Source organism: Lepidochelys kempii, chromosome 1 (assembly GCF_965140285.1).
Source record: "Lepidochelys kempii isolate rLepKem1 chromosome 1, rLepKem1.hap1, whole genome shotgun sequence".
Classification (NCBI taxonomy): Eukaryota; Metazoa; Chordata; order Testudines; family Cheloniidae; genus Lepidochelys; species Lepidochelys kempii.
Window position 1 is genome coordinate 282,481,839 of NC_136380.1, and position 23,656 is coordinate 282,505,494.

Below are 23,656 nucleotides of genomic sequence, written 5' to 3' on the forward strand. Positions count from 1 at the left end.
ATGCTTTATGAGTCACTGCATAGACAGTGGCTCAGAGCTGTATTAGTTCACCTATTGGGTAGAATAAAGTTTGTTTTTTAAGTATGTAATTGCTGATACAAATGCAGAATTACTAATAATTTATACATTTTAATAGGTTATGGATCACAAATTAGCATTCATTTTCCCATAAAAAGGAGTACTTGTGGCACCTTAGAGACTAACCAATTTATTTGAGCATGAGCTTTCGTGAGCTACAGCTCACTTCATCAGATGTTTACCGTGGAAACTGCAGCAGACTTTATATACACACAGAAATCATGAAACAATACCTCCTCCCACCCCACTGTCCTGCTGGTAATAGCTTATCTAAAGTGATCAACAGGTGGGCCATTTCCAGCACAAATCCAGGTTTTTAAATTGGTTAGTCTCTAAGGTGCCACAAGTACTCCTTTTCTTTTTGCATCATGCTCAAATAAATTGGTTAGTCTCTAAGGTGCCACAAGTACTCCTTTTCTTTTTGCAGTGAGAAAACCTGGATTTGTGCTGGAAATGGCCCACCTGTTGATCACTTTAGATAAGCTATTACCAGCAGGACAGTGGGGTGGGAGGAGGTATTGTTTCATGATTTCTGTGTGTATATAAAGTCTGCTGCAGTTTCCACGGTAAACATCTGATGAAGTGAGCTGTAGCTCACGAAAGCTCATGCTCAAATAAATTGGTTAGTCTCTAAGGTGCCACAAGTACTCCTTTTCTTTTTGCGAATACAGACTAACACGGCTGTTCCTCTGAAACCTGTCATTTTCCCATAAGGCACACAAAGAGCAATTAAAGAATGCCACGGTCTTTTTAAAGAAAGGAGTTAGTGTTTCATTCCATTCAACAAACTATAGTGATCTGGGAACTTTCTCAATAAGTAACCTTGAAAGGATAATAGAATAGAGCAGGGTACTATTCTTGATAAGAATAAGTAAGTTAAGGTATCATCTGTACAATTCAATACCACTCATAATCCTCAAAAAGAAAAGGAGCACTTGTGACACCTTAGAGACTAACAAATTTATCTGAGCATAAGCTTTTGTGAGCTACAGCTCACTGCATCCGATGAAGTGAGTTGTAGCTCACGAAAGCTTATGCTCAAATAAATTGGTTAGTCTCTAAGGTGCCACAAGTACTCCTTTTCTTTTTGTGAATACAGACTAACATGGCTGCTACTCTGAAATCACTCATAGTCCTGTTTCCTAGTGATTAGACTTGTGGAATAAAGTTAAATTCAAAGCTGACTTCGAGCAACAAATGCCATATAATGACAAAAAATAAATATTTTACAAGTTACCAGAAATAGTGATTTTAATCATATGTGAAAACTCCCACAGGAGTCACAAGTAACTCAAGAAGGGAATCCTTCTGGAAAAGAACCAAAAAACCCAAAAACAAACAAACAAAAAAGCACAGGACAGACGCATCAGTATGCTTGTAGCTAAGGAAGCAAAAGAATAATTATCATAAATACAAACTAAACATAGAAAACAAAACCACTAACAACATTGCATGCTGGGGACTTCTTCATGAATGCTCTAAATGATCTCAAGTTTAGGAGAAGTTTAGATTGAACATTTTAAAGTTTGCTGTACAACTGTACAGCAGACATCAATTACTTTGTCATTTTCCCATCCCCTTTGAACTTGCAGTTGACATTGAGTTTCTACGCTCCAGAAAAATAGGAACCACCCCTATCATTAGTTGCTGCAGCTCTCCCTAGTTTATCTTTATGCATTTGGAGTGCTGTCAGACTGAACTTTGGGCAATATAGTGCCCTTGCCTTCTATTGATGTTAGAGACAGAGTTCTCATCTGTGCTTACTATATATAGCCATTGATTAAAATTTGCTGTTATCCATTTCAATGAGCATAGTACATATTCTGAGCCTTTCATGAAGGTATACAAACTGTTTGCATGTGATTGTTCCCAGAGATGAACTTCAAACTCCAACATCTTGTTAGGGTGAATTTTTCCAGGGAAAATGATTCTTCTGGTCTTTGAGAGGACTATTGGACAATTACTTCTGCGTCTCTTGAATGCGGGTGGCGGGAATGACCCAGCACTCTATGAAGAATTTGTGTCAAGATCTTTGCCTTCACAGAAGCATATGCTTATTTTAGCATTTAACCTTTCAAACAGCCTGGGTGAGATTGTGAGGAATTACCTCATGTTTAAAGTTCTAAGTACTGTGGTGTAGATTCCTCGCTTCACTCACATGGATCTGCTGACTGGACTGCATGGGGGTTAGACTGGATGACCCTTGCGGTCCCTTTTAACCCTATGGTTCTATGACTATGTCAACCAGCTAACATTGATCCTGTTCATAAACACAGTTATCACACACACAGTGACCTGGCCTGTTTTTAGAGACTGGAGGCCGCTACACAATCTGGGTCCTGACCCACATCCACTCCAAGTTTGGGAGCGTTTGAATACAGGCAGCTTTAGGTCCATTCCCAGCACCACCCCCAGCCTCTGCCCCAAGACTGCGCTCTCTTAGAATCATAGGGTTAAAAGGGACCGAAAGGGTTTAGTCTAACCCCCTGCCAAGATGCAGGATTTTTTTTTTTTTTTTGGTGACTAAACTGATAGTTATCCAGCCTCCTTTTGAAAATCTCCAGTGAAGGACCTTCTATGACTTCCCCAGCCAGTTTGTTCCCTTGTCCTAATGTTCTTACAGTTAAGAAGTTTTTCCTCAGATTTAATCTAAATCTGCTATGCTGTAGTTTGAACCCACTGCCTCTTGTCCTGTTCCCTGTTGGAGAACAAAACAACTTTTCTCCATCTTTTTTAAGGGCAGCCTTTCAAGTATCTTATCCTGTCCCTGCCCTTAAACTCCTCTTTTCCACACTAAACATATCTAGTTCCTTCAGCAAAAAGAAAAGGAGTACTTGTGGCACCTAGTTCCTTCAGCCTTCACTTTTATGGCTTGCATTCCATCCCTTTGATCATCTTTGCTATTCACTTCTAGATCCTTTCTAGTTTCTCTACATCCTTTCTATACATTGGTGACTAAAATTGGACACAGTACTCCAGACAAGGCCTAACCAGCGTTGAGTAGAGCGGTACTGTGTCACATCCCCTGACTTGCATGTGATGCCCCTGATAATGGAACCTAAAATTACATTTGCTTTTTTTGCAACAGTATTGCATTGCTGAGTCATGTTGAGGCTGTGATCCACCTCAACTCCCAGATGCTCCTCAGCAGTGCTGCTACCAAACCAGTTATCCCCCATTTTGTATTTGTGCATTTGGTTTTTCTTCCCTATGTCTAGCACCTTACATTGTCTTTGTTGCATTTCATTTTGTTGTCTGTAGCCCAGTTCTCCAATTTATCAAGCTCCCTCTGACTTTTAGCTCTGTCTTCCAAAGTGTTTGTAACCCTCCCCCTAGCTTGGTCTCATCTGCAAGCTTGATCCTGCACAGTTGTACAGTAAACTTTTGGTAAGATCAACTCCTAACAGTGAAGCGTCCGGTGTTGTTTCGGAAAGTGGGAGGATTTGAAATACCCCCCCCCCAGCTCAGAAATACAGCGGTCCCCCCCCCCCCCCCCAGTCAGAAGGATGGCAGCAGGGAGCGCGTCCCTAGTGACTTGAATTCCCGTGGCCGGGGAAGCGGCTGAACAATCCTCCACAGCAGGCAGCGGGGCAGGGGGAAAGCGAAGTGGCTCCGCGCCCCCCCCGTGATCTTCCCGGCGGCTCCATCTGTTCCCCGCCCAGGCTCCCCCTAGCAGCCCTCGAGCGGCCCATTCATGCCTAACAAAGGGCCGCCCGGCCCTCTGCGCCGCCCCGCAGCATCCCAGGTACCAAGGTGGGCGGGGGAGGCGGGGAAGGGAGCGAAAAGCGGCCGCCGCCGGAGGGAGAAGGCGCCGACTCTAGCGCCAACTTCTCCGACCGCCGGGCGGCGCCGCTGATTGGCGGGGCCCGCCGCGGGAGCTCCCCCGCCGGCCGCGCCTGATTGGCCGGATTGTAAAAGTGAGTCTCAGGGCGCCAGAATAGAAGCTTTAGCGCCGAGTGGCATCTCCGGGCAGCGGCAGCAGCGGCGCCGGCACGTTGGCGGGGCGGCAGCGGCTGGGCACAGGGCGCTCTCCTCTCCCGTCGCTGCCCCCATGCACCCCCCGCCTCCCGGCTGCTCCGGAGTGCGTGGCGCTGCTGCGGGGGAGGCCGTGAGCGAGGGCCGGGAAGGGCTGTATCCCAGAGGTAAGGGCTGACGAGCCGCGGGGGAGGGGGGCCGCCCTCCCCCCAGGAGAGCCCCAGCCACTTCTTTAGGCTTGCCGCGCACTCCCCCTGTCGCTCCAGCCTGCCGGGCTTGGGGAATATGGGGGGGGTGGGAGGCGGCTCTGAATTGAGCCTCCAACTGCATCAGCAGGTACGAGCCGCCCCTCCTTTCGTGCCTGGGGACTTGGGGGTTCAGTGCCAGGGGCAGCCGGGCAGCCCCCGCCCGCTGCCCAGGGGGAGCGGGGCTCTGCCGAGCTCTCCCCGCCGGGGGCTGGCCGGCCGCTCTTCTGTCCCATTCATTCAAAGCTGCGATTCCTCCAGGTTCTTTGCGCCAAAACTAACTGCCCCGCAGGAGACCCTCGGCGCTGCTGACTCGGTCGCCGCCGGCTCCCACCGAGCTGGGGTAGCTCGCTCAGCCGCCTTCCCTCCTCACGCACTGCAGCCGTGTCCCACGGGGTTGATTTTCCAGCATTTCTCAGGGAAAGGCTGATTCCTGGGGCTAACGCTGAGAGTTGGTGACGGTCACAGGAGGGCAGCTGCAGGCTGCCAAGGTCACCTTTTGGGGATGGGAGGGAAACTATAGATTAGCCTCTGGAAATCGGTGTGTGTGTGTTTAAATGAAGTAATATCAAACTTAACCTGTGCAATTTTATAATTTACAGATGGAGGTAAGTTGCTTAACACTAAAAGACTTGATCAGCCCAAGACACACAAGAATCGATCTGGTAGATGAAGATGGGAAAAATGCACAAAAGGTGAGTAAATGGACACAGATAACACTTAACAGTGTTTCTGAGTAAGATTTATGGCCAATACTGCAACACCAACACCTGAGGACTTCGAATTTTGTTGCAAAATGTGTTGTACCTTGAACTACCTTTGGTTTGTTTTTTTTTTTGTTTTTTTTTCCCCAGGTGAATGGACTTTGGTAGGTTCTGAAAATGGTTTTAGCATGTTACAAACGTGTACTAGTATTTCTGTACTAGAGATGAATATAACCTGCTAGTCTGTGGCTATTTAAGAATATAAACTATTATTTATAGGACTGTTTATGTCTAATTCCCACTGACCTTTGAGATAAGGCTCAAGGTAGTAAGTTTGCCCTCTTAAACACCAAGACTAAAATATAACATTGTAATATTCTTTCCTCTCTCTGCCATTTTAGTTTCCTTCCTTCCTTCCCAGCTCAGTTGCTCCTGCCAGCATGTCAAGTTGATAATTTTGGGGTGGGAAATAGGAGACATCTTTGCTTTTAAATTGAATGAAAGGCCCATTTCCCCTCCACCCCCTTGTCCTTTCAAGGAAGCAGTCAAGAATTTAGTCAGGATTAATTAAAGAGGACATTAACAATACCTTTGCCATCTGGGGAAAGGATTACAGAAAATCCTATGTATAAAGCCATATTGGGTAACTGTATGGAGCACACTGAGACCCAGTTACATATGGTTGTGAAAGGATGCAGAAAGCATAGGCTTAGATGAGGCAGGGTTAGACCCAGCCAAAATAGTTTTGAAACAGGTCTAAGGTGAGTAATGAGGCAGATGCATCTGAAGATGTGCTTCCCAGGAGCACATCATTTAAATATCCCCTCCCCAGGGCATTTCTGTAAGCTTCCTGCTGGCTTACGATAGAGCCTAGAATACACATATGTGCACTAGGAGCTGGTTGTGTGTATTAAGGTTAAAATCTTATGGGTCTGCATGTTTAAAAAAGCTTTCAGGATTGGCAATATTGTTGTTTACAAATCAAGACTAACCGGACAGCTGCATCACTGCTCTGCTAGCCTTTTAATGGATTGATGCAGTGTCTTAGCTAACAATGTGACCACTTCACCTTGGCCCTCTACTTCTGATGGAACATTATATTATATGCACATAATCAAAATTGTTTCTCCCTGTTCTACATTCCCCTTGTACTTTCAACCTCCTTGGAGCAAGAGGCACCCCAGAATCTCTTCTTTTCACCTTTTTACACATACTATGAATCCATGTGGGTAACGGCAAATTTGGGATCTAAAGACCTCCCAAGGAGTATATGGGACTGGGAGAAAGGAAGGGTTGTGTTTTGTTTTGTTGTTTGTTTTTTTAAGATAAACTGGGATAGGTGAGTCAGTGAGGAGGATTAAGATGTCAAGGCTAGGTAGTAGGTACATGTTCGGCATCCATTTACAGCTTCAGCCATTACTTATTGCTGCTCAGTGTAACGTTTGTACACCTGGGTGAATTAATGGGAGCTCAGAGGGATAACTTTCAAGTAACTTGATTGCTAGTTCTAGGTATCTGCTTTTGTTATAACTACATTAGCACCAAGCATAATAAAAAACAGCTTTATATAAAGGTAGGTTTTTTCTCTATTTTAGATTAAGTGTTGAATCCTTGCCACATTTGAAATTGCAAGACTATATTAAGTGGATTAACTATACTGAACTTGTATACCAGGAAGCACCCCTACCTTGAACCCTTTTTGTCAGTGTATTAAGTCACAACACTTATCTGAAATAAAAATATCTTCCTTTACGTTCTTGTGGATAATCCAATTGGGTATTATAATATTTTATGTAATCATTCTGAATGTCCAGAGCACAGTGCCTTTTCCTACTCTTTGGATGTCTGTCCTCATCCCCAGATAGCAAACTATGGAAGGCTATTAGGAGCAGTAACATCTGGCTAAATTTTTGAACTTTAAAATCCAGTTTCTGCATTCCAATTAAATTGGATAAACTAGTGCACTAGTTTAAACAAAATTCTATGATGTCTCCTTATCAATTAGCTATAATTCTCGAGCCACTGAGAATTGAACGGAGCAATAGTTTTAGCTGAAATTCATATAAAAACTTATGCCTTTTAGATAGCTTTTCCATCTTGTACATTTTTCTGTGAACTTCTTCTTTGCAGCACCAACAATGAAAATGAGACCACTTTTATAACAATATCTATCCCAAAAGTTCTATTATGTATATTTGGTTATGTTTTTAAAATTCATTTTGCAGAGATTTTAAAACATCACTAGTCTGAGGTGGAGGAATTTATGTTCGGTTCAGGACAAACACCAAAAACACTACTTGACCGAGGGACCAGTAACTGTTTCAGGGTCTCATTTCTAGCCCTTATAGTTTAAGAACACTTTCCAGTGATACTAAAGACTTGGCTTCTAAGAACAGCAAGTTGTAAAATCTGATATTAATTTCTGGTTATCATTTTACTTTCTTCATCTCTTACCTCTCACTTCATCTGAGATATCTGCAACCAGTATTTCAAACTGCTAGATTGAGAAACTGAGTCATACCATTTGAAAGCCAGAAACTGCCATTTTTAATCCATGTAAAGCATCAGAAGTTATTAAATGGTAATCAGAATGATTTAATGTCTGATGTCTTGTGATCTCTCAGGGCTAAACAATTTTTGGTAGGGCTTTAGTACCAATGGCTTTCTCTAGGTACTGGTCAGTCCAGAATCAGTGATCAGAACAATAACAAAGAAAAATCCAGTGGTAGCTGGCAGATTCAGTAAACAGATTAGATCCATCGACTTTAGGTTAACTGTGCGTGATGTGTTGCCCACTGGTAATACTCCATTGCAGCAAACAAAGCCCAAGTAAGATTGTAATTTTTCTCATTCTCTCCATCCTGTTAGTGTAGGGCAGGGGTGGGCAAACTTTTTGGCCCAAGGGCCATATCGGGATGCAAAACTGTATGGAGGGCCAGGTAGGGAAGGCTGCGCTTCCCCAAACAGCCTGGCCCCCACCCCCATCCGCACCCTCCCACTTTCTGCCCCCCTCAGAACTCCCCACCCATCCCCCTGCTCGTTGTCCCCTGACCGCCCCCTCCCAGGACCCCCTACCCCTGATCGCCCACTCCTGGGACCTTACCCCCATCCAACCCTCCCTGTTCCCCATCCCCTGCCCCCCCCCGAACCTCTGCCCTATCCAACCACCCCCTGCTCCCTGTCCCCTGACTGCCCCCGGAACCCCCTGCCCCATATCCAACACCCTGACCCCCTTACCATGAGGCTAAGAGTAGCATGTCTGGAGCCACACCACCCGAGCTGGAGCCAGACGCGCTGCCATGCATGAGCGAGCAGCCCCACCACCCAGAGTGCTGCCCACGCGGTGGCATGGCTGTGGGGGAAGAGGGAACAGCAGCGGAGGGGCCGGGGGCTAGCCTCCCTGGCAACGAGCTCCGGGGCCAGGCAGGACGGTCCTGCGGGCCGTAGTTTGCCCCCTCTGGTGTAGGGTGAGAAACCTGTTCAACTGAGGGAGTACCTGTTGCTCAAAAGCAGCTTTTCCCGCTAATTAAGGAATGACATTGATGCCTACTTGAGTCAATCCATCTAAGTAAGTTGGACTGTAACACAACTTTTGTGGTAGGGGGAAGGGACAAAAGAGTAGTCACAGCCTCATTCCTGTATAAGAACCTAAGTGAAAAATGAGCATCAGATCATGTAGCTGGGGGCAAGTAGGTAATTCTTGTTCTTACCTTACTTTGAGAACAAGTCATATGTAGATTTCCCCTTCCCAGCAGCTTGCTTGACTATCGTTAATACTGCTTTAGTTATATATTTTCATTGTTTTGAGCAGTAGATACTATAGCAGTCAATTTGCTTCAATTAGGGAAGTGTTCCATCTGGGCTGAGTAGATTTCAGTGAAATCCCCAAAAAGGGCTTTCCATTATGGAGATTCCAAAATAGAATGCTATGTTTTTTCTAAGTTCAAAGTAACTAGTGAACTATTTAAGCTTCAGTCCAAATTCAGCAGGAAGACTCCAGGGGATAAACTGGGTTCATAATTTGGACCAGTTGGTTTACAGTTGTGGCACAGTTGGCTTATATGAAAAGGCAGAACATAGAAGTCTGACAGACAACAGGTTTGACTGACTGATTTCATCTTAAGCAATTCATGGTGGTATCTTATCTGCATTGTACACCATACACTGATGTATGGTATACACTTTGCTGCATCTGATGCTAATAAGAGCTATGCTAAATATATGTCAGAGTATGATGGGACTCATTACCTTCATATGAACAATGGCATTGACTGGTGGACTGTTGCTTCTCTTCAACCCTAAATGATCCTCTTTTTCATAGGAAAACATATTTGATCAATCCAGAATGACTCCAAAGACTCCCATGAAAAATGAACCAATTGATTTATCAAAGCAAAAAGGCTGCACCCCAGAAAGAAATCCAATTACACCTGTTAAGCTTGTCGACAGACCTCTGGCAGATCCATGGACCCCCACAGCTAACCTGAAGATGCTTATTAGTGCTGCTAGCCCTGACATGAGGGACAGGGAAAAGAAGAAAGAGCTCTTCAGACCAATTGAGAACAGTGAGCAGAATGATGCTTTTCCTGATTCTGTACAGGTAAGAGACTTAATCTAGTAAGCTTGGACATAACTGACACACACTGCCTTCTACCTGCTGCAGGCTGACTAGTTAATTGATATTTTATTACTTGGTTTAAAAAAATACTATTACTTCCTCAGTCTTCCTGCCACTCACCTTTACTAGGAGTGGAGAGCAGTGCTATTTGAAAGCGTCCTCAAAGATGACCATTTATATAGCAATGCCAGCATGCAAGCCATTTCAGACAAAGATCACCATCTTAAAGACTTACTGTCTAAGTATTTCTTCAGATACTCGGAGACTGGACATGGTTACTTCCCCTCCCTTGCCAATTGATGTCCTTTTCAAACTAAGGCCTAGCCACAAGGAGAGGAAAACTGCCAAGTCAGTTAAACAGATTCAGCATAACAGCGCAGTTGGCTACTGTACAACTGTTTTAAAGACAAACTAACCAAGTCTTGGGCATTTTTAAAAATAGGACTGTAGAAGCTGTATACCTTAGCCACACTGGATTGGCAAACCACATTTATACCTCATTCAGCAAAACACACCTCCACATCTAACAGTCAGGATGAGAATAGTCAAAAATTACACCTGAATGGTTTCCTGATTAAGCAGGATTTTACATTCAACGTGGTGTTGGGTTTTTGCTAGGGGATTCTGCTCCCCATCCTTCCTTTAAAAAAAAAACAAAAAAAAAACCCACACCCTCCAAACAGCTTGGAGCTGGAGGAGAGCAATTTCAGCTTTCATCCAACAGCAGCATCCCCTCCTTTTGTTTCTTGCTCCATTAGCTCCCCATCCCAAGTTATTGCTCATAGGAACCACTGGCAAAAGGGGCATCTAACAACAGCAACATGAAACTAACTAGAGTCTAGTCACTAGGCCCTCGTTCTAAGAAAATGCTATTTTATAGGCATAAAGGCTCACAATTCTTTAGGAGCAAGTACGGCACTGAACCAGTTTATAGCATTTCCTTGTTTGAATAATGGTGGGGGAAAGACAGAGCTGGGGCAAGCAGACTAACAAAGTTATTGAAAGATCACACACCACTTAGCTTTCAACAAGCAATGTGTAAAAAAAAAAATGCTACATTAAATTTTAGTTGTTTCCTTCTCCAAAACGATAACTGAAATAATTGCTGGGTTTGGTGAAGCAGTATGGCCTAGTGGATAGAGCACTGGACTAGGACTGAGGAGTCTTAGGTTCTATTCCAAGCTCTACCATTGCTTGCTGGGTGACCTGGGCAAATCACTTCACCTCTGTGCCTCTGTCTGCCCATCTGTAAAATGGGGCTGATAATATTGACCTTTATAAATAAGGCCCTACCAATTTCACGGCCATGAAAAACATGTCACGGACCATGAAATAAGCCTTTTCCCCATAAAATCTGATTTCCCCTGCTGCCGATAGCCTGGGGCTCCTAGCTGCTAGTCCAGCTATGCTGGGGAGAGACAGGAGTTGTCCTTCCCGTGCACGGCTGCTCTTGGTGGGGAGATCAGACCTACCTCCAGAGGCAGCACAGAAATGAGGGTGGTACCCCCTAACTTCTGCGCTGCAGCAGTCCAGGAGCTGGGCTGCAGGCTCCTCCCCCCTCCACAGCTTCTGTCCCGGCTCTGGGCCCTGAGCTGTGGTTTCAGTCCCCAGCAGCTCCTGGCAGGCTCGGGGCTTCCGCTCCCAGAGGCTACAGCCAGGGCAGCCCAGGCTGGGGGGCCTCCCCTGCTCTGGCCAGGGCTTGGGGCAGCCCAAGCTCGGGGCTTCCACTTCCCCCACCTCGTAATTCCCGACGCTGCTTGGGGCACCAAGCTTGGGGCTTCCTCCCCTGGCAGCTCCTGAGGCTTGGGGCTTCTACTCCTGCCAGCTGCAGCTGAGGCAATCTGGGTTCGGGTCCTTCTCCCTGTCCCAGCCAGGGTTTGGGGAAACCCAGGCTGGGGGATTCCACCTTCCCGCCCCCTGCGCCGAGGCAGCCCAGACTATGGGCTTCTGCTCCCTGTCGCTCCAGCTGGAGGTTGGGGCACCTCCCGCTGCTTGGTATCGGGACTTCTGCACACACATACACCCCCGGTGGCTCCTGCTATGGCTCCAGGCTTCCTCCCCCAGCAGCGCCAGCCAGGACTGGAGGCTTTCGCTCCTGCCAGCTGCAGCTGGGGCAGCCTGGGTTTGGAGGGCACACACACACACACCCCGTCCCCCACCTCCCCACAGGGCTTCTGCCCCCTGCTGCTCCAGCCAGGTCTCGGGGCAGCCTGGGCTTGGGGCTGCCTCACCACCACCACAGCTGGGGTAATCCAGGCTTGGGGCTTCGGTCCCCCCAGCCAGAACTTGAGGCAGTCAGGGCTCAAGGCTGCCCAGGTTCAAGGCGTCTTCCCCCAGGGCTCCTGCTGGGGCTCAGGGTTTCTAGCCCCAGAAGAAGCCCCAGGGTGGGGCATCCATTTTTCCAGGAGGCCCCCAAATTGGCCAGGGGCCCCTGCCTTAATTGGTCACTGCCCTGGACTAGCAGCTAGGAGCCCCAACTGGAGCACTCCTACAAGCATGGGGGAGATCCTACCCATCTCCCAGAACTACAGGCAGCTTGGAAGCTGCTGCCTAGGCAGCACAGAAGTGAGGGTGGCAATCTTGGGGAGGCCGCCTCCCACAACAACTTTGCAAACCCCCCTCCCCCCCCCCCCACAGTCCTATTTTGGGTCAGGACCCCCACAGTTACAACACAGTGAAATTTCAGATGTAAACATGTGAAACTGTGAAATTGACCAATTTTAAAACCCTCTGCCTGTGAAATTGACCAGAATGGACAGTGAATTTGGTAGGGCTTTATTTATAAAGCACTTTGAGAGCTACTGCTGAAAAGCCATGTAAGTATTATTATTAAGTATTTTTAAAAGTAGTTATTGACTAAACAGTACAGTAAAGTTTGTTTAAAATGGAGTTTAACTCAGCTATTGTGCACATGACTGCTCCAAGTTTTCTGAACTTCTTCAGTATGTTACTTGGAATAAATTAATAGACCATATTTCAGTTTTTGTTAAATTTACCCTCATGAACAAAATCTTGTCTGTGGAAAAATAGATTACAAAAACATTAGGTGAAAACTGCAGTTTTCAAACCATTTGAAAACCAAGGGCGTTTATTCCCAAGCATAATCTGTTGCATGGGGGTTCATTACTTACGCTGCAGCAAGAGGTAGTTGAGATACTGAAAGTCTTAAGAGTTAAAAAAACTCACAAGCAATTGACATACACAACTTCACTCCAACAAGAGAATCAATACTTCAGAATTACTAGTCCAAATAAAAATTACAGTCCATTCATTGTTTAGGGGCTATTGTAACAAACATACCTTCTTATATATACCTGAGGTCTCCAGCTTTCAGGAATACTACAAGGGCCTACTAATTCTTTTCCACAGGATTTTATTCAGTTAACAACCTGCCAAAACATGTCTTAAAAAAAAAAGCCAAAGATACTGAGACAGCTGAATTTTATCCCCCAGAACTAGGGTCACATGCCTCTGAGCTCTTAAAGCAATATACCCACAAATAGAGGGATGGTGGAATTTCTATGCAGAGGTTTTTCAGGAGCCCTCTGGTGGTTGGTAGACATCTATGGTCAGTGACACTCCAAGGTGTTTGCAGAAATCCTCCTTTTTATGGTTTCAAAAGGGAATGTTACTTCCAAATAAGATCTTATCTGTTGGTGGTGGGAACATAGTTACACCTTTTGAGTCCTCCAACACCTGGCCACCATGGGATGTCCTTGTAAATGCTTTCATAATCTCCACAGTATCTGGATTTTGGATAAAACAAGTTCATGAGTCAAGACATGTGACCCAGATGCTTAAAGAGAAGATCACATTCTAAGCCTGTGTAAAGGCACTTGGGCATGTGTATTTTATCCTTTGTAACAGTAGTCTGAGCTTGAATGTTAGAATCTGAAATGTTCCCTGTTTTGCTATTGTCATGCCTATTGAAGCTCTACAATAAAGGAATAACATTTATTTTTCAACAGTATGATATGGTAGATGATGGCACAGTGGATGAATTTGAAAAGCAGAGACCCAGCAGAAAACAGAAGAGCTTAGGACTCTTATGCCAAAAGTTTCTAGCTCGCTACCCAAGTTACCCTTTGTCAGCAGAAAAATCTACCATTTCTTTGGATGAAGTGGCTTCTAGTCTTGGTATGTATGCCTGAAATAAATGCTGCAAGAACTGGACAACTTCAGTCTTTTAAAATATGTCTACCACATAAAGGCACTTAAAGTAGATCCCATTTAAAAGAACTGAGCTGTTTGTAGAATACATTTAAGGTCTGGGCTTTTTTGTTTGTTTTTTGGAGGTGCTGGATGCACCCTTCTAGTTAAATTAAGCAAGAGCTGCAGGTGCTCAATACTTAAAAAAATCTCTACCACTACATTATTACATAACCCTATCATTTAAAAAAAAAGTTGCAAATCACTCTGAGTGCTCTCATGGTGAACTAATCTTGCTGCTAAATATGTATGCCTAGATTTTTATTTTCTTGCTAATTGAAGTCTGAGCAGTAAGCAGCAGGGTTTATAAAGAACAAATCATGCAAAAGAACTGTGGCGAATTTTTGGTTAGAACTACAAATTGGTGGCTGAGGGAAATCAGTAGGTTGTATATCTTGATTTCAATAAATCATCTGATACAGTATCTTCCAGAATCTAAATAGTCAAATTGTCTTGGACGTGAACAATGTCTTGCACATTGAAAACTGGCAGAAGGACTGCAAAAAGGGGAATGATAAATGGCAATGTGTTGAACTGGGTGGAGGCATCTGGGTGGTGTGGTTCAGGGACCAATGTTATCTTTGGTCAACTTTAACATCCTCTTTAATTATCCGCAAGTAGTAAACTGCGTGTTAACTAAACTTGCAAGTCAGACTTAATCAGGAGCTATTGTGAACCTCATCCATGACAAAGAAATAATACAGAGGGACCCAGAGAGACTATAAATAATAGAGATAGCAAAATAAGACTCAGCCTGAATAAATACAAAGTATTGCATCTGAGAAAAATAATTCAGATCAAAGATTTATTTCATAGGAAAGGGACAGCAAATTAGATAAGAACTTTCAGAAAATTCGATGCAGTTTTTATATTTTGGGAAGGAGGATGGAGTGGGAACAGAGATGGGATTTACTCCCTATGTGGCTCTAGTGAGACAGCTCCTAAAGTACTGTGTTCATTTTTGGGCACCTCACAAAGACTTAGCGAAACAGAAGAGAATGCAGAAAAGAATAAATCAAATAGATAAGGACTGATTTCAATGGTAATCATTTTTTAAGAATTTTTTTTTATAGGAATTGTTGTTTTAAGTATTAGAGTTATCCCCATTTAGTATGAAATCCCAGTACTCTGCCCTCATGAAGCTGAACACATGTAGTCCTCCACTGCTAACTGGACATGAAATTACTTGGATTCTTTTTTCCTTTTGAGAAATATTTCATTGGTGACTTAAAACAAAGGAGTTTATTTAAATGTAGTAGTAGAGTTTGTGTCTTATTTAAAATAATGGTTTGTTTTCCCCTTTGGTTTTCATTTCCTATACCACTCCTGATCTTTGTGTAGCAAATAATGGCTTTAATGTAGATTTTGCCATCAATAGGTAAAGCTGTATTCACTCAGCTCCTGGCTATGAAAAATCCATTTACGAGTCACAGCAGTACACAGTGCTTCCCAGTCTCTGCTCGGGGTCTATGGTACCTGGGCAGCCTTCATTAATAGGGTTCACAGATTAAAGCTGCACTTCTCTGGCTGTACCCATGAGAGAAGACAGAGGTGCAAACACCATCTCCCCTCTCCCAGGGTTAAACTGCCTGGCGGACAGTCTCTCCCTGTGATAGAAGTGTGTGAGTCAAGCCTACAGACTTTAGCTTAGATGTCTGTCTGTTCTCTCCCTTCCTGTTTATCTACAAGTTCTTCAGACATCACTCCAGCTCTCCTGCTAATTAAATCTTATTGTGAGGGATCTGATCCTGCATTCCTTGTTTGCCCAAAATTCCCACTGAAGTCCATAGGAATGTTAAAGCAATGTTAAGAAATGCAGGATCAGACTGCAGATGGAGACTAAAATTATCTCAATACATTACAGGGTGCATAGATTCTCACTGACTCTAGCAACTTAATCTTGTTACTTCTGAACAGCTTTTTAGCCTATTGGCAGACTACTGAGGATTGGGATGGGAGGGAGGGTGACATTGGTGCGCTTTGCTAAAAATATATATCTTGATCTTAATTGTTTTTGGGCTCCAGTGCCTGTGTTTGGGGGCAATGTGGGGCTGGGAATCATTGTCAAGATATTTGTACAATGTGCCATCATCTCCTTTCCCATCAACATACCTTTGCTAAAGGCACTGGGATTCTATGCAGAGAATCATGTAGGAGAGGGTTTATGCTACTGGTGCTCAAAGGAACTAGTCTTGTAAATTATGTCTATGTATAGCACTCAGTACTTTCGTAGCACATTTCACACAAAAAATCTCCATGCACTTTAAAACAATAACAAATTGGAAAGTCCCAGTACCCACAAGACTGGTAAATATTATCTATATTTTACAGATGGGTAAACATGGACATAGAGACCCTGTCTACATTAGGGAAATCTTTCAAAACTTCCCACCATTACCAATGCTTGTTCTGCTCCACTGCTGGTAGCAATGCTGTGAGCCCTAAGGCAGACAGCTATTGCCAGCACTTTGTCATTTAGACTAGCTCTTAGTGGGATTAGATGACTGTTTAAAATGGTGACTGCAGGCATTGGCCTGGTAATCGTTCAGGCTCAAAACACTGCTAACGCCAGTAGAGCTGAACCAGAGTTGGTACCTATGGGGAATTTTTGAAAATTTCCCTTTGCGTAGATGAGGTCAGAGATTAAAGTCCTGCTCTTGCTCCCATTGAAGACTATAGGCCCAATTCTCCATTGCTTTACACTTTGTGATGTATTTGACGGTGCCTGTAATTTACACAGTACTACACAAGTTCAAGGCAATGGGAAATCGGGCCCAGTGGCTATACTCCCATTGATTTAAGTAGGAGCAGACTCTGTGACTTACCCAGGGAAATGATGAAAGAGGGAACTTGCTGTGAGTAGATTTTGTTCAGCGCACGATTATACAAAAAGGAGGAGTGAGTAGAAGCATGTTTAAAAACAGGCATGCTTTTAAGTCTCTTTCTTCCTTAAAACAGGAGTTGAGCGTAGGCGCATCTATGACATAGTGAATGTTCTGGAATCATTGCACCTCGTTAGCCGTGTGGCCAAGAATCAGTACTGTTGGCACGGACGACACAGCCTGAGTCAAACTCTGAAAAACCTTCAGGAAATCGGAGAGCTCCAGAAATACGAAGAACAGATGGCTTACTTCCAGCATAAAGAGCAGGACCTGGAGTATAAATTTGGAGAATGTAAAAAGGAGACCTTTCTGGATTCCCAAGACAGACAGTTATTTGACTTTTCGGAGGCAGATTGCCCCTCTGGTAAGATGACTAATGGTTGATTGTATACAGATGCAGTCATACTGTTCAACATACACTGTAGCTTTTTTCTTATTTAATTGATTTGTTTATTAATGTAAAACACATGATATTGCTTGTGAAAGGTGCTGAATTCACCACTTCGGAAATGAGGCTCCTCTTTTTATTCACAGTGCAGGTACAGCACAGATGGCAGCAATTCCAGCCTTTCCCCTCACACTCAGTGGCCTGTCCTTGACAAGTCCCTTGAAACACATGTTAACTAGTTACCGTATATACTCGATCATAAGCTGGTTCGTTTATAAGCCGACCCTGCCCCCCAAGACGGATAAGTAAAAATGGAAAATTTTCCATGATCCATTCATAAGCTGACCCTATAATTCAGGGGTCAGCAAACTTTGGCTCCCGGGCCATCGGGATAAGCCGTTGGCGGGCCGAGATGGTTTTTTTTTAACCTCAAGTGTCCGCAGGCACAGAGGTAAACCTAAGTAAACAAAGTGTCCTGGCGTGCCAGCTGCTTACCCTGACGGGCCGGGACATCAACTGGTGGGGAAATTTTTTGGCAGGGAGAAGCTGGGGGTAACCCCTGTGACCACCCCCCACACTCTCCCCATCCCATCCCTTCCCACCCTAGCTGGGGCGGGCCAGGGGAGGATGTCTCTGGCCTGGCTGCAGCCTGCTCTGGCGGGCTGGGCCAGACCGCGCGGCGCGGCCGCAGCCTGCTCTGGCGGGCTGGGCCAGACCGCGCGGCGCGGCCGCAGCCTGCTCTGGCGGGCTGGGCCAGACCGCGCGGCGCGGCCGCAGCCTGCTCTGGCGGGCTGGGCCAGACGGCGCGGCCGCAGCCTGCTCTGGCGGGCTGGGCCAGACCGCGCGGCGCGGCCGCAGCCTGCTCTGGCGGGCTGGGCCAGACCGCGCGGCGCGGCCGCAGCCTGCTCTGGCGGGCTGGGCCAGACCGCGCGGCCGCAGCCTGCTCTGGCGGGCTGGGCCAGACCGCGCGGCCGCAGCCTGCTCTGGCGGGCTGGGCCAGACCGGGCGGCGCGGCTGCAGCCTGCCAGCCCCGGAGCTGCAGCTGCTTCGGAGGCTGTGGGGAGAGCAGCATGGCCAGAAGCGGAGACCCTGCCTCTTCCCTTCTGGGTCTGCTGGCTGTGCTGCCTCTCCTTGCCCCCTCTGTTGGGGGAGGGGCTGTGTCCCACCTCTCCCCCTCTCTATATCCGTTCATAAGCCGACCCCCTTCTCTAGTGCTTCCCTTTTTTACTAAAAACATTCAGCTTATGAACGAGTATATATGGTATGTTAAACAATCTGCTCCACATTGTACGTAGCTGTGACGCTCTGAGTAAATTTCCAAGACCTGAAGAAGAGTTCTGTGTAAGCTTGAAAGCTTGTTTCTCCCACCAACAGAAGTTGGTCCAATAAAAGATTCCCTCACCCACCTTGTCCCTCTAGTTTCCATAACAGCCTTTTGTGAAGGACTTTGTCAAACATTTTGTTTCTCTCTTCTCCCTGTCCCCTTCTGACTGGTAAATAGTGCTTTGTCCTTTTCTATAACAGAGGGCCAGATCTTTCACTCTGTTACACTGGTCAAATGTTGGTATAAACTCCATGGCACTCAACAGTTATACTGCAATGGAGCAGGGAATCAGGCCCAGACTCCATAACAATTAAAACCAATTCTTTACGCTTTAATTTTTATTACCTTTTGAAGACGGCTAAAATGCTGATGTCCATCTGCCTTACATAATTATTTGCTGCCTGTAAAAAGATTTATGCTTTCCAACAAGGAAACACTTTATCCTTGTTGTACATGAGAAACCTTCTTAATGCTTTCTTGTCTGTAATAGATGACATATGTTAAGAGACTCGTGTTTCGTTTGTAACGCAGCATCTGCAAACAGCAGAAAGGACAAGTCATTGCGGATTATGAGCCAAAAGTTTGTCATGCTGTTCCTTGTTTCCAAAACCAAGATAGTCACTCTTGACATAGCAGCAAAAATACTGATAGAAGAAAGCCAGGATGCAGCGGATCACAGCAAGTTTAAAAGTGAGTATCACTGTTAAGAAATGGATTAATCATCAGTCAGCAGGGAAATGGAGGCATATTCAGTTTGACATCTGAGATTTTTTTTTTCCCCCCATCTCAGACAACATGGATAGAATCATCTGTGATTAAGGGTTTTTTAACTATATATAAAACTTACCCCTTCCCTGAATATTCAGATATGGGGGGGCGGGGATGGGGGGAGAAGAAGCATTCAGCTGCACAATTTATGGGTGTTGTCATCCAGCTACATCATCATTCAATCCGTTGAAGTTGAAGGGATTATAAAAACAAAAAATGGATTGATGTGAGTTTTCTCCTATGCTGCTGCCTTCAGGATGGGATGAAACATTTTTATCAAGCAGTTCTGCTCTTACTGGGGAATGCATCCATTGGACAGAAGGAAGAGAGGATGCTTTTCCAAAGTGACTTCTGAATAAACTGACGTACTTCCTTTTAACCTATTTCCAAAAGTTACCTTGACATTATGGCAGAAATTCATTATCTTGTACAGCAGTGGTCCCCAAACTTTTTCTGTTGTGCCCCCTCCTTACCCATAATCCAACCTGTCCTCCCCTCAGAGGCCATGGCCAAGAGCTGAGCTGTGCAGGGGTCTGGAGCTGGGAGCCACGGCCGGGAGAGGAGCCTGGGACTCTGGGTCGAGGCCAGGGCCGAAGCTGTGGCTGAGGACAGAGTGGAGCTGGGTGACGCTTCCGCCCTGACCCCCATGGGGGTTGACCTGGGCCCATCTTGCCCCCCCTCCCCCCAAAAAAAAATTCCTCTGGGCCCCCCAGGGGAGTGTGCTGCACAGTTTGGGGACCACTGTTGTACAGGCATATTTACAGTATATTTCTTTACACTTTTGTTTACCTTCCAGCAAAGGTACGAAGACTGTATGATATCGCCAACGTTCTGACCAGCCTAGGGCTCATAAAGAAAGTGCATGTCACAGAAGAAAGGGGTCGCAAACCAGCCTTCAAATGGATTGGGCCTGTGGAATTCAGTGGAAATAGTGGTAATTTGTGTAGTTGGTGGTTGGGAGGGGGAGGGCTGTCTGTTTGTTTTTATGTATTTTTCTGGAACTTTCTTCCAAAGTAGATTGATTTAAATCACTAAGTGGAAAGCCTCAGTTTAAATAAGCGGTTTTAATAATTTTCCATTTGTACTTCAGCTATTTTCTAAAGAAAGGTACATTCTCACTGGTTAATATAACCGTTAAAATATGTTGATTTATAGCTAAATAGAGCCTTTACATTCAATTTTGAATTTTTTTTTTGGCTACCTAGGAGGGTACACAATAACTATATACATTTATATAAGCAATTATATAGCTTAATATTGTCAGACTCTTATTTATTAATTGTACATTTTTAGTGTGTTAGAAAATGGTGAATAATATATTGCTTATTTACTACATAATTAACTTTGTGCTCATGATTTGTGTCAAGCTGCATTATGATGGTAACTGGAATTTAATTAAGCACACAACCTCATATAACATTTATTTTTATTAAACAAAATAAGCCCTTAATACAGTACATGACCTAGTGTGCCAAATTTATAAAGCCAGACCTCAAAAGTTAATTTGTTTTTCCCTGATTCTTTCTTTTTATAGAAAAGCAGCCTTTCATTGTTGTTGGTTGGTTGGTTGGTTGGTTGGGTTTTTTTTGATAGAGGCTCATGGATTCAGCATATTTCATTTTTTATTTAAGAGATTATAATAAGTTAAGGCCTTTACATAGTTTGTATTCATATCTGATTTCTTTTTAAACTGGTTTATTTTTAAAAAGAAAAACCTTATAATTTAAATAACAGAATCCAATTTAAATAAAAAATTGTTTTTCTTCAAAACAATCAAAAAAAAATTTTAAACCACCCTGCTCTTTCCCAAATTTTATGTGATTGTTTTCTAGTTGAAGAGTGAATCAGAATTCATTACCTTCTGTACCCATAAATGTGTAGTGTCTGATTTCCTAATGTAGGTCACCTATCTAGGCAGCCTTTAAAATCCCTGCCAGAACGTGAGAGTGGAGATATTTATGGATACATTTGGGTTTTTTTGTTTTTTTGCATGTTACACTAGTTTAAGGTGCAAAGCAGTGGAAAATCAGGTCCTTAGGGCCACATTCTGGCTCATCCAGTGGTGCTAAATAGTGCTAAATAGGCAGCTGACTGTTCCCCCTACATGGGGAATCACCTGGGTGGTGCAGAGCTGCTCCTTTGCCTCCTGTCCCCTGACATGGAGGGGTTTGTTTTGGGAGATAAAGGGCATGACCATGGTGTGCCTACCTCCTGGTGATCCTTGACTCCCAGACATGCCCCTGGGAGACAGCTCAAAGTAGAGCCCTTATGCCGCTTTATTTTAGGGCAGGCCAACCCTAGGATAAAGGAGAAGTAAGAGTTCATGTTAATGATACTTTTCCCCATCTTCCCATTTTACTCCCTGCAGCTGCTCCAAGTAGAGCTTAGATGTAGCCCAGGATCTGAGCTATATAGAGTCCTGGAGTGGGTATGGGGGACCTTGTCTTGTCTGCTAGCTCTGACATAGTTTTGTGGTGTTAGAATAGTACAGGGTTTAAAGGGGTTTTCTTCTGCTGTGTCTGTAGCAAAGCTCCACGACAGGGCAGAAGCTGCCATGACAACAGGTGTCCTTCAGGTGATAACTTTACAAAAACCAATTCCTTTAGATGAACTGAGAACTGATGTTCCAACATCTGCTGCTTTACCAGAACTGAAAAGAGGGGTGTGTGCCCAACATCAAACCTATGCTAATGGAAAACAGAGGCTTGCACGGCATGCTTCATTTAACACTGTTCAGCCTTCTGAAGGGATCAAAAGGAAGGTCAGCTCTGAACCCAACAGCCCACATAGGGAAAGGCAAGGTAACTACCAAGAATTTTTGCTCTTTCCTAACCCATTGTGTCTGCCACTAACAGTCACTTTCAGCCTTGGAGCAGTGCTTTTATTTTTCAGTACATTTTCTGTTCTCTAAACACTGAAAGTATGGTGCTATTTCTTCTGTTGAAATTTGGCACAGTCAGATTAAGATTCTTTAAATAGAAAGAGAACAGATTTTTATTGTTTCGTTCCTGGTAAAATGGAGTTTACTGTAACAATCCAGTTTATAGCACTTTCACAACTTAGAATTGTAAAGTTATAAAGCAATTGCAGGTCCTTCCAGAATTCCCTGTCAACTGTCCCAAGCCTGCATGATGCTGAGGTGATTCTTGCAAGGCATTGAGGGTGCTCCGCTCTTCAGAGGTGCTGCTCAAACCAAATAGTGAATGTTATAAAAACATGCCTTGGTAGAAAAACTGCTTTCCATTCTTTGTATTACCAATATGAAAATGTGCTTAGTAAATCTGTAATTTAATTCAATGTCCCATTGTTCTTTCAGCTTGCATTGTAGGTTCAGATGAATACTGCTCCAAAATGATAAATCTAGCAGCTGTCTGCAGACAGAAGATGGAAAAGGATACAAAGTAAGTTGGGTCTTAAAACTTGAAGTCTGCACAGTTCCCTGCCCTGTGCATTTTAATTTAAGGTCAAGGTCTGTACTTGAGATGGAGATCTATAATTTCCAGTGACTTCCATTAGAGAATAGAAATTGGCTCTCCGGGTGGCTTTTGTTCTCCCAGGTGCATGTAAAAGATTCACACCAACATGCGTCACTTTTAATAGAGAAATAAAACAGCTATTGAGATTTTCAAAGCAGTCATGGGGAATTAGGCACATCTTCCTATACAGTTAATGGACTATATATGTATAAATCCCCTGGAGTGTTTTGAAATTTTCATGCAATATATTTATTGGACGCTTAGGGCTACAAGTTCTCCTACAGTGAGTAGGGCTCCATGTCTGTCACGGAGGTTGCAGAAGTCACAGATTCTGCGACATCTGACTTCTGCAGCAGCCATTGTGGCTAACCCCAGGGCCAGCCGCTCAGGTGGCCCCGCAGCCAGCCGCAACAGCCACTGCTCAAGCAGCCCCTGGCATCTGGCCCTGGGGACCACCTGAGCAGCAGTGCTGGAGGCAGCTGGAGCAGCTGCTGCTCAGCAGCCCCCGGCAGCAGGCCCTGGCAAATGTTGCTCCTGGCCCTCCTCCCCTAACCATCGGGCAGCACCTCCTCCTCCCCCTCCCCCCCTGCCGAGCAGCAGCTCCCGCACAGCAGCGGTCCCAGGGGTGGCCAGAGCAGCCACTGCTTGGCGGCCCCTGGTAGCTGGTGGGCTGGGTCTGGTGCCCCTCCCTCCCAGCAGTGGCCCTTCCCCCCCAAGATTTAGTCAGGAGTATTTATAGTATAAGTCATGGACAGGTCATGGACCGTGACTAAATCGTAGCCTTAACCATGAGCTTTTTCTACCCCAGTGGGGCAAGAAAACTGAATTTGTACTCCTTCATTCTTTCGTCAGGGTTGTGGGGGTTCAATTCCCTTAACCAGTTTCAGATGAGCTACGAATAGGCTTGGGCCATCCACTGGCAGGCCCAGGCCCAGAGTCACAAAGGTATTGAGCCACCTAACTTCTACTGTGACTTTGGGCCGCAGTGC

At 44.9% G+C, this 23,656-nt stretch overlaps 1 protein-coding gene across 1 annotated transcript in view; it reads left to right on the plus strand.

Annotated features, from left to right (window-relative positions):
* The first annotated feature begins 4,032 nt into the window (after positions 1-4,032).
* The window catches only part of E2F7 (E2F transcription factor 7), a 30,642-nt gene continuing 11,018 nt past the window's right edge, over positions 4,033-23,656 (plus strand). The window contains exons 1-9 of the mRNA XM_073327700.2: positions 4,033-4,220; positions 4,901-4,993; positions 9,324-9,602; positions 13,589-13,757; positions 16,788-17,075; positions 18,955-19,113; positions 19,988-20,125; positions 21,798-21,992; positions 22,508-22,592. Coding sequence (XP_073183801.2) covers positions 4,901-4,993; positions 9,324-9,602; positions 13,589-13,757; positions 16,788-17,075; positions 18,955-19,113; positions 19,988-20,125; positions 21,798-21,992; positions 22,508-22,592 — 1,406 coding nt within the window. The 5' untranslated portion in view covers positions 4,033-4,220. The remainder of the gene's footprint in view (positions 4,221-4,900; positions 4,994-9,323; positions 9,603-13,588; positions 13,758-16,787; positions 17,076-18,954; positions 19,114-19,987; positions 20,126-21,797; positions 21,993-22,507; positions 22,593-23,656) is intronic.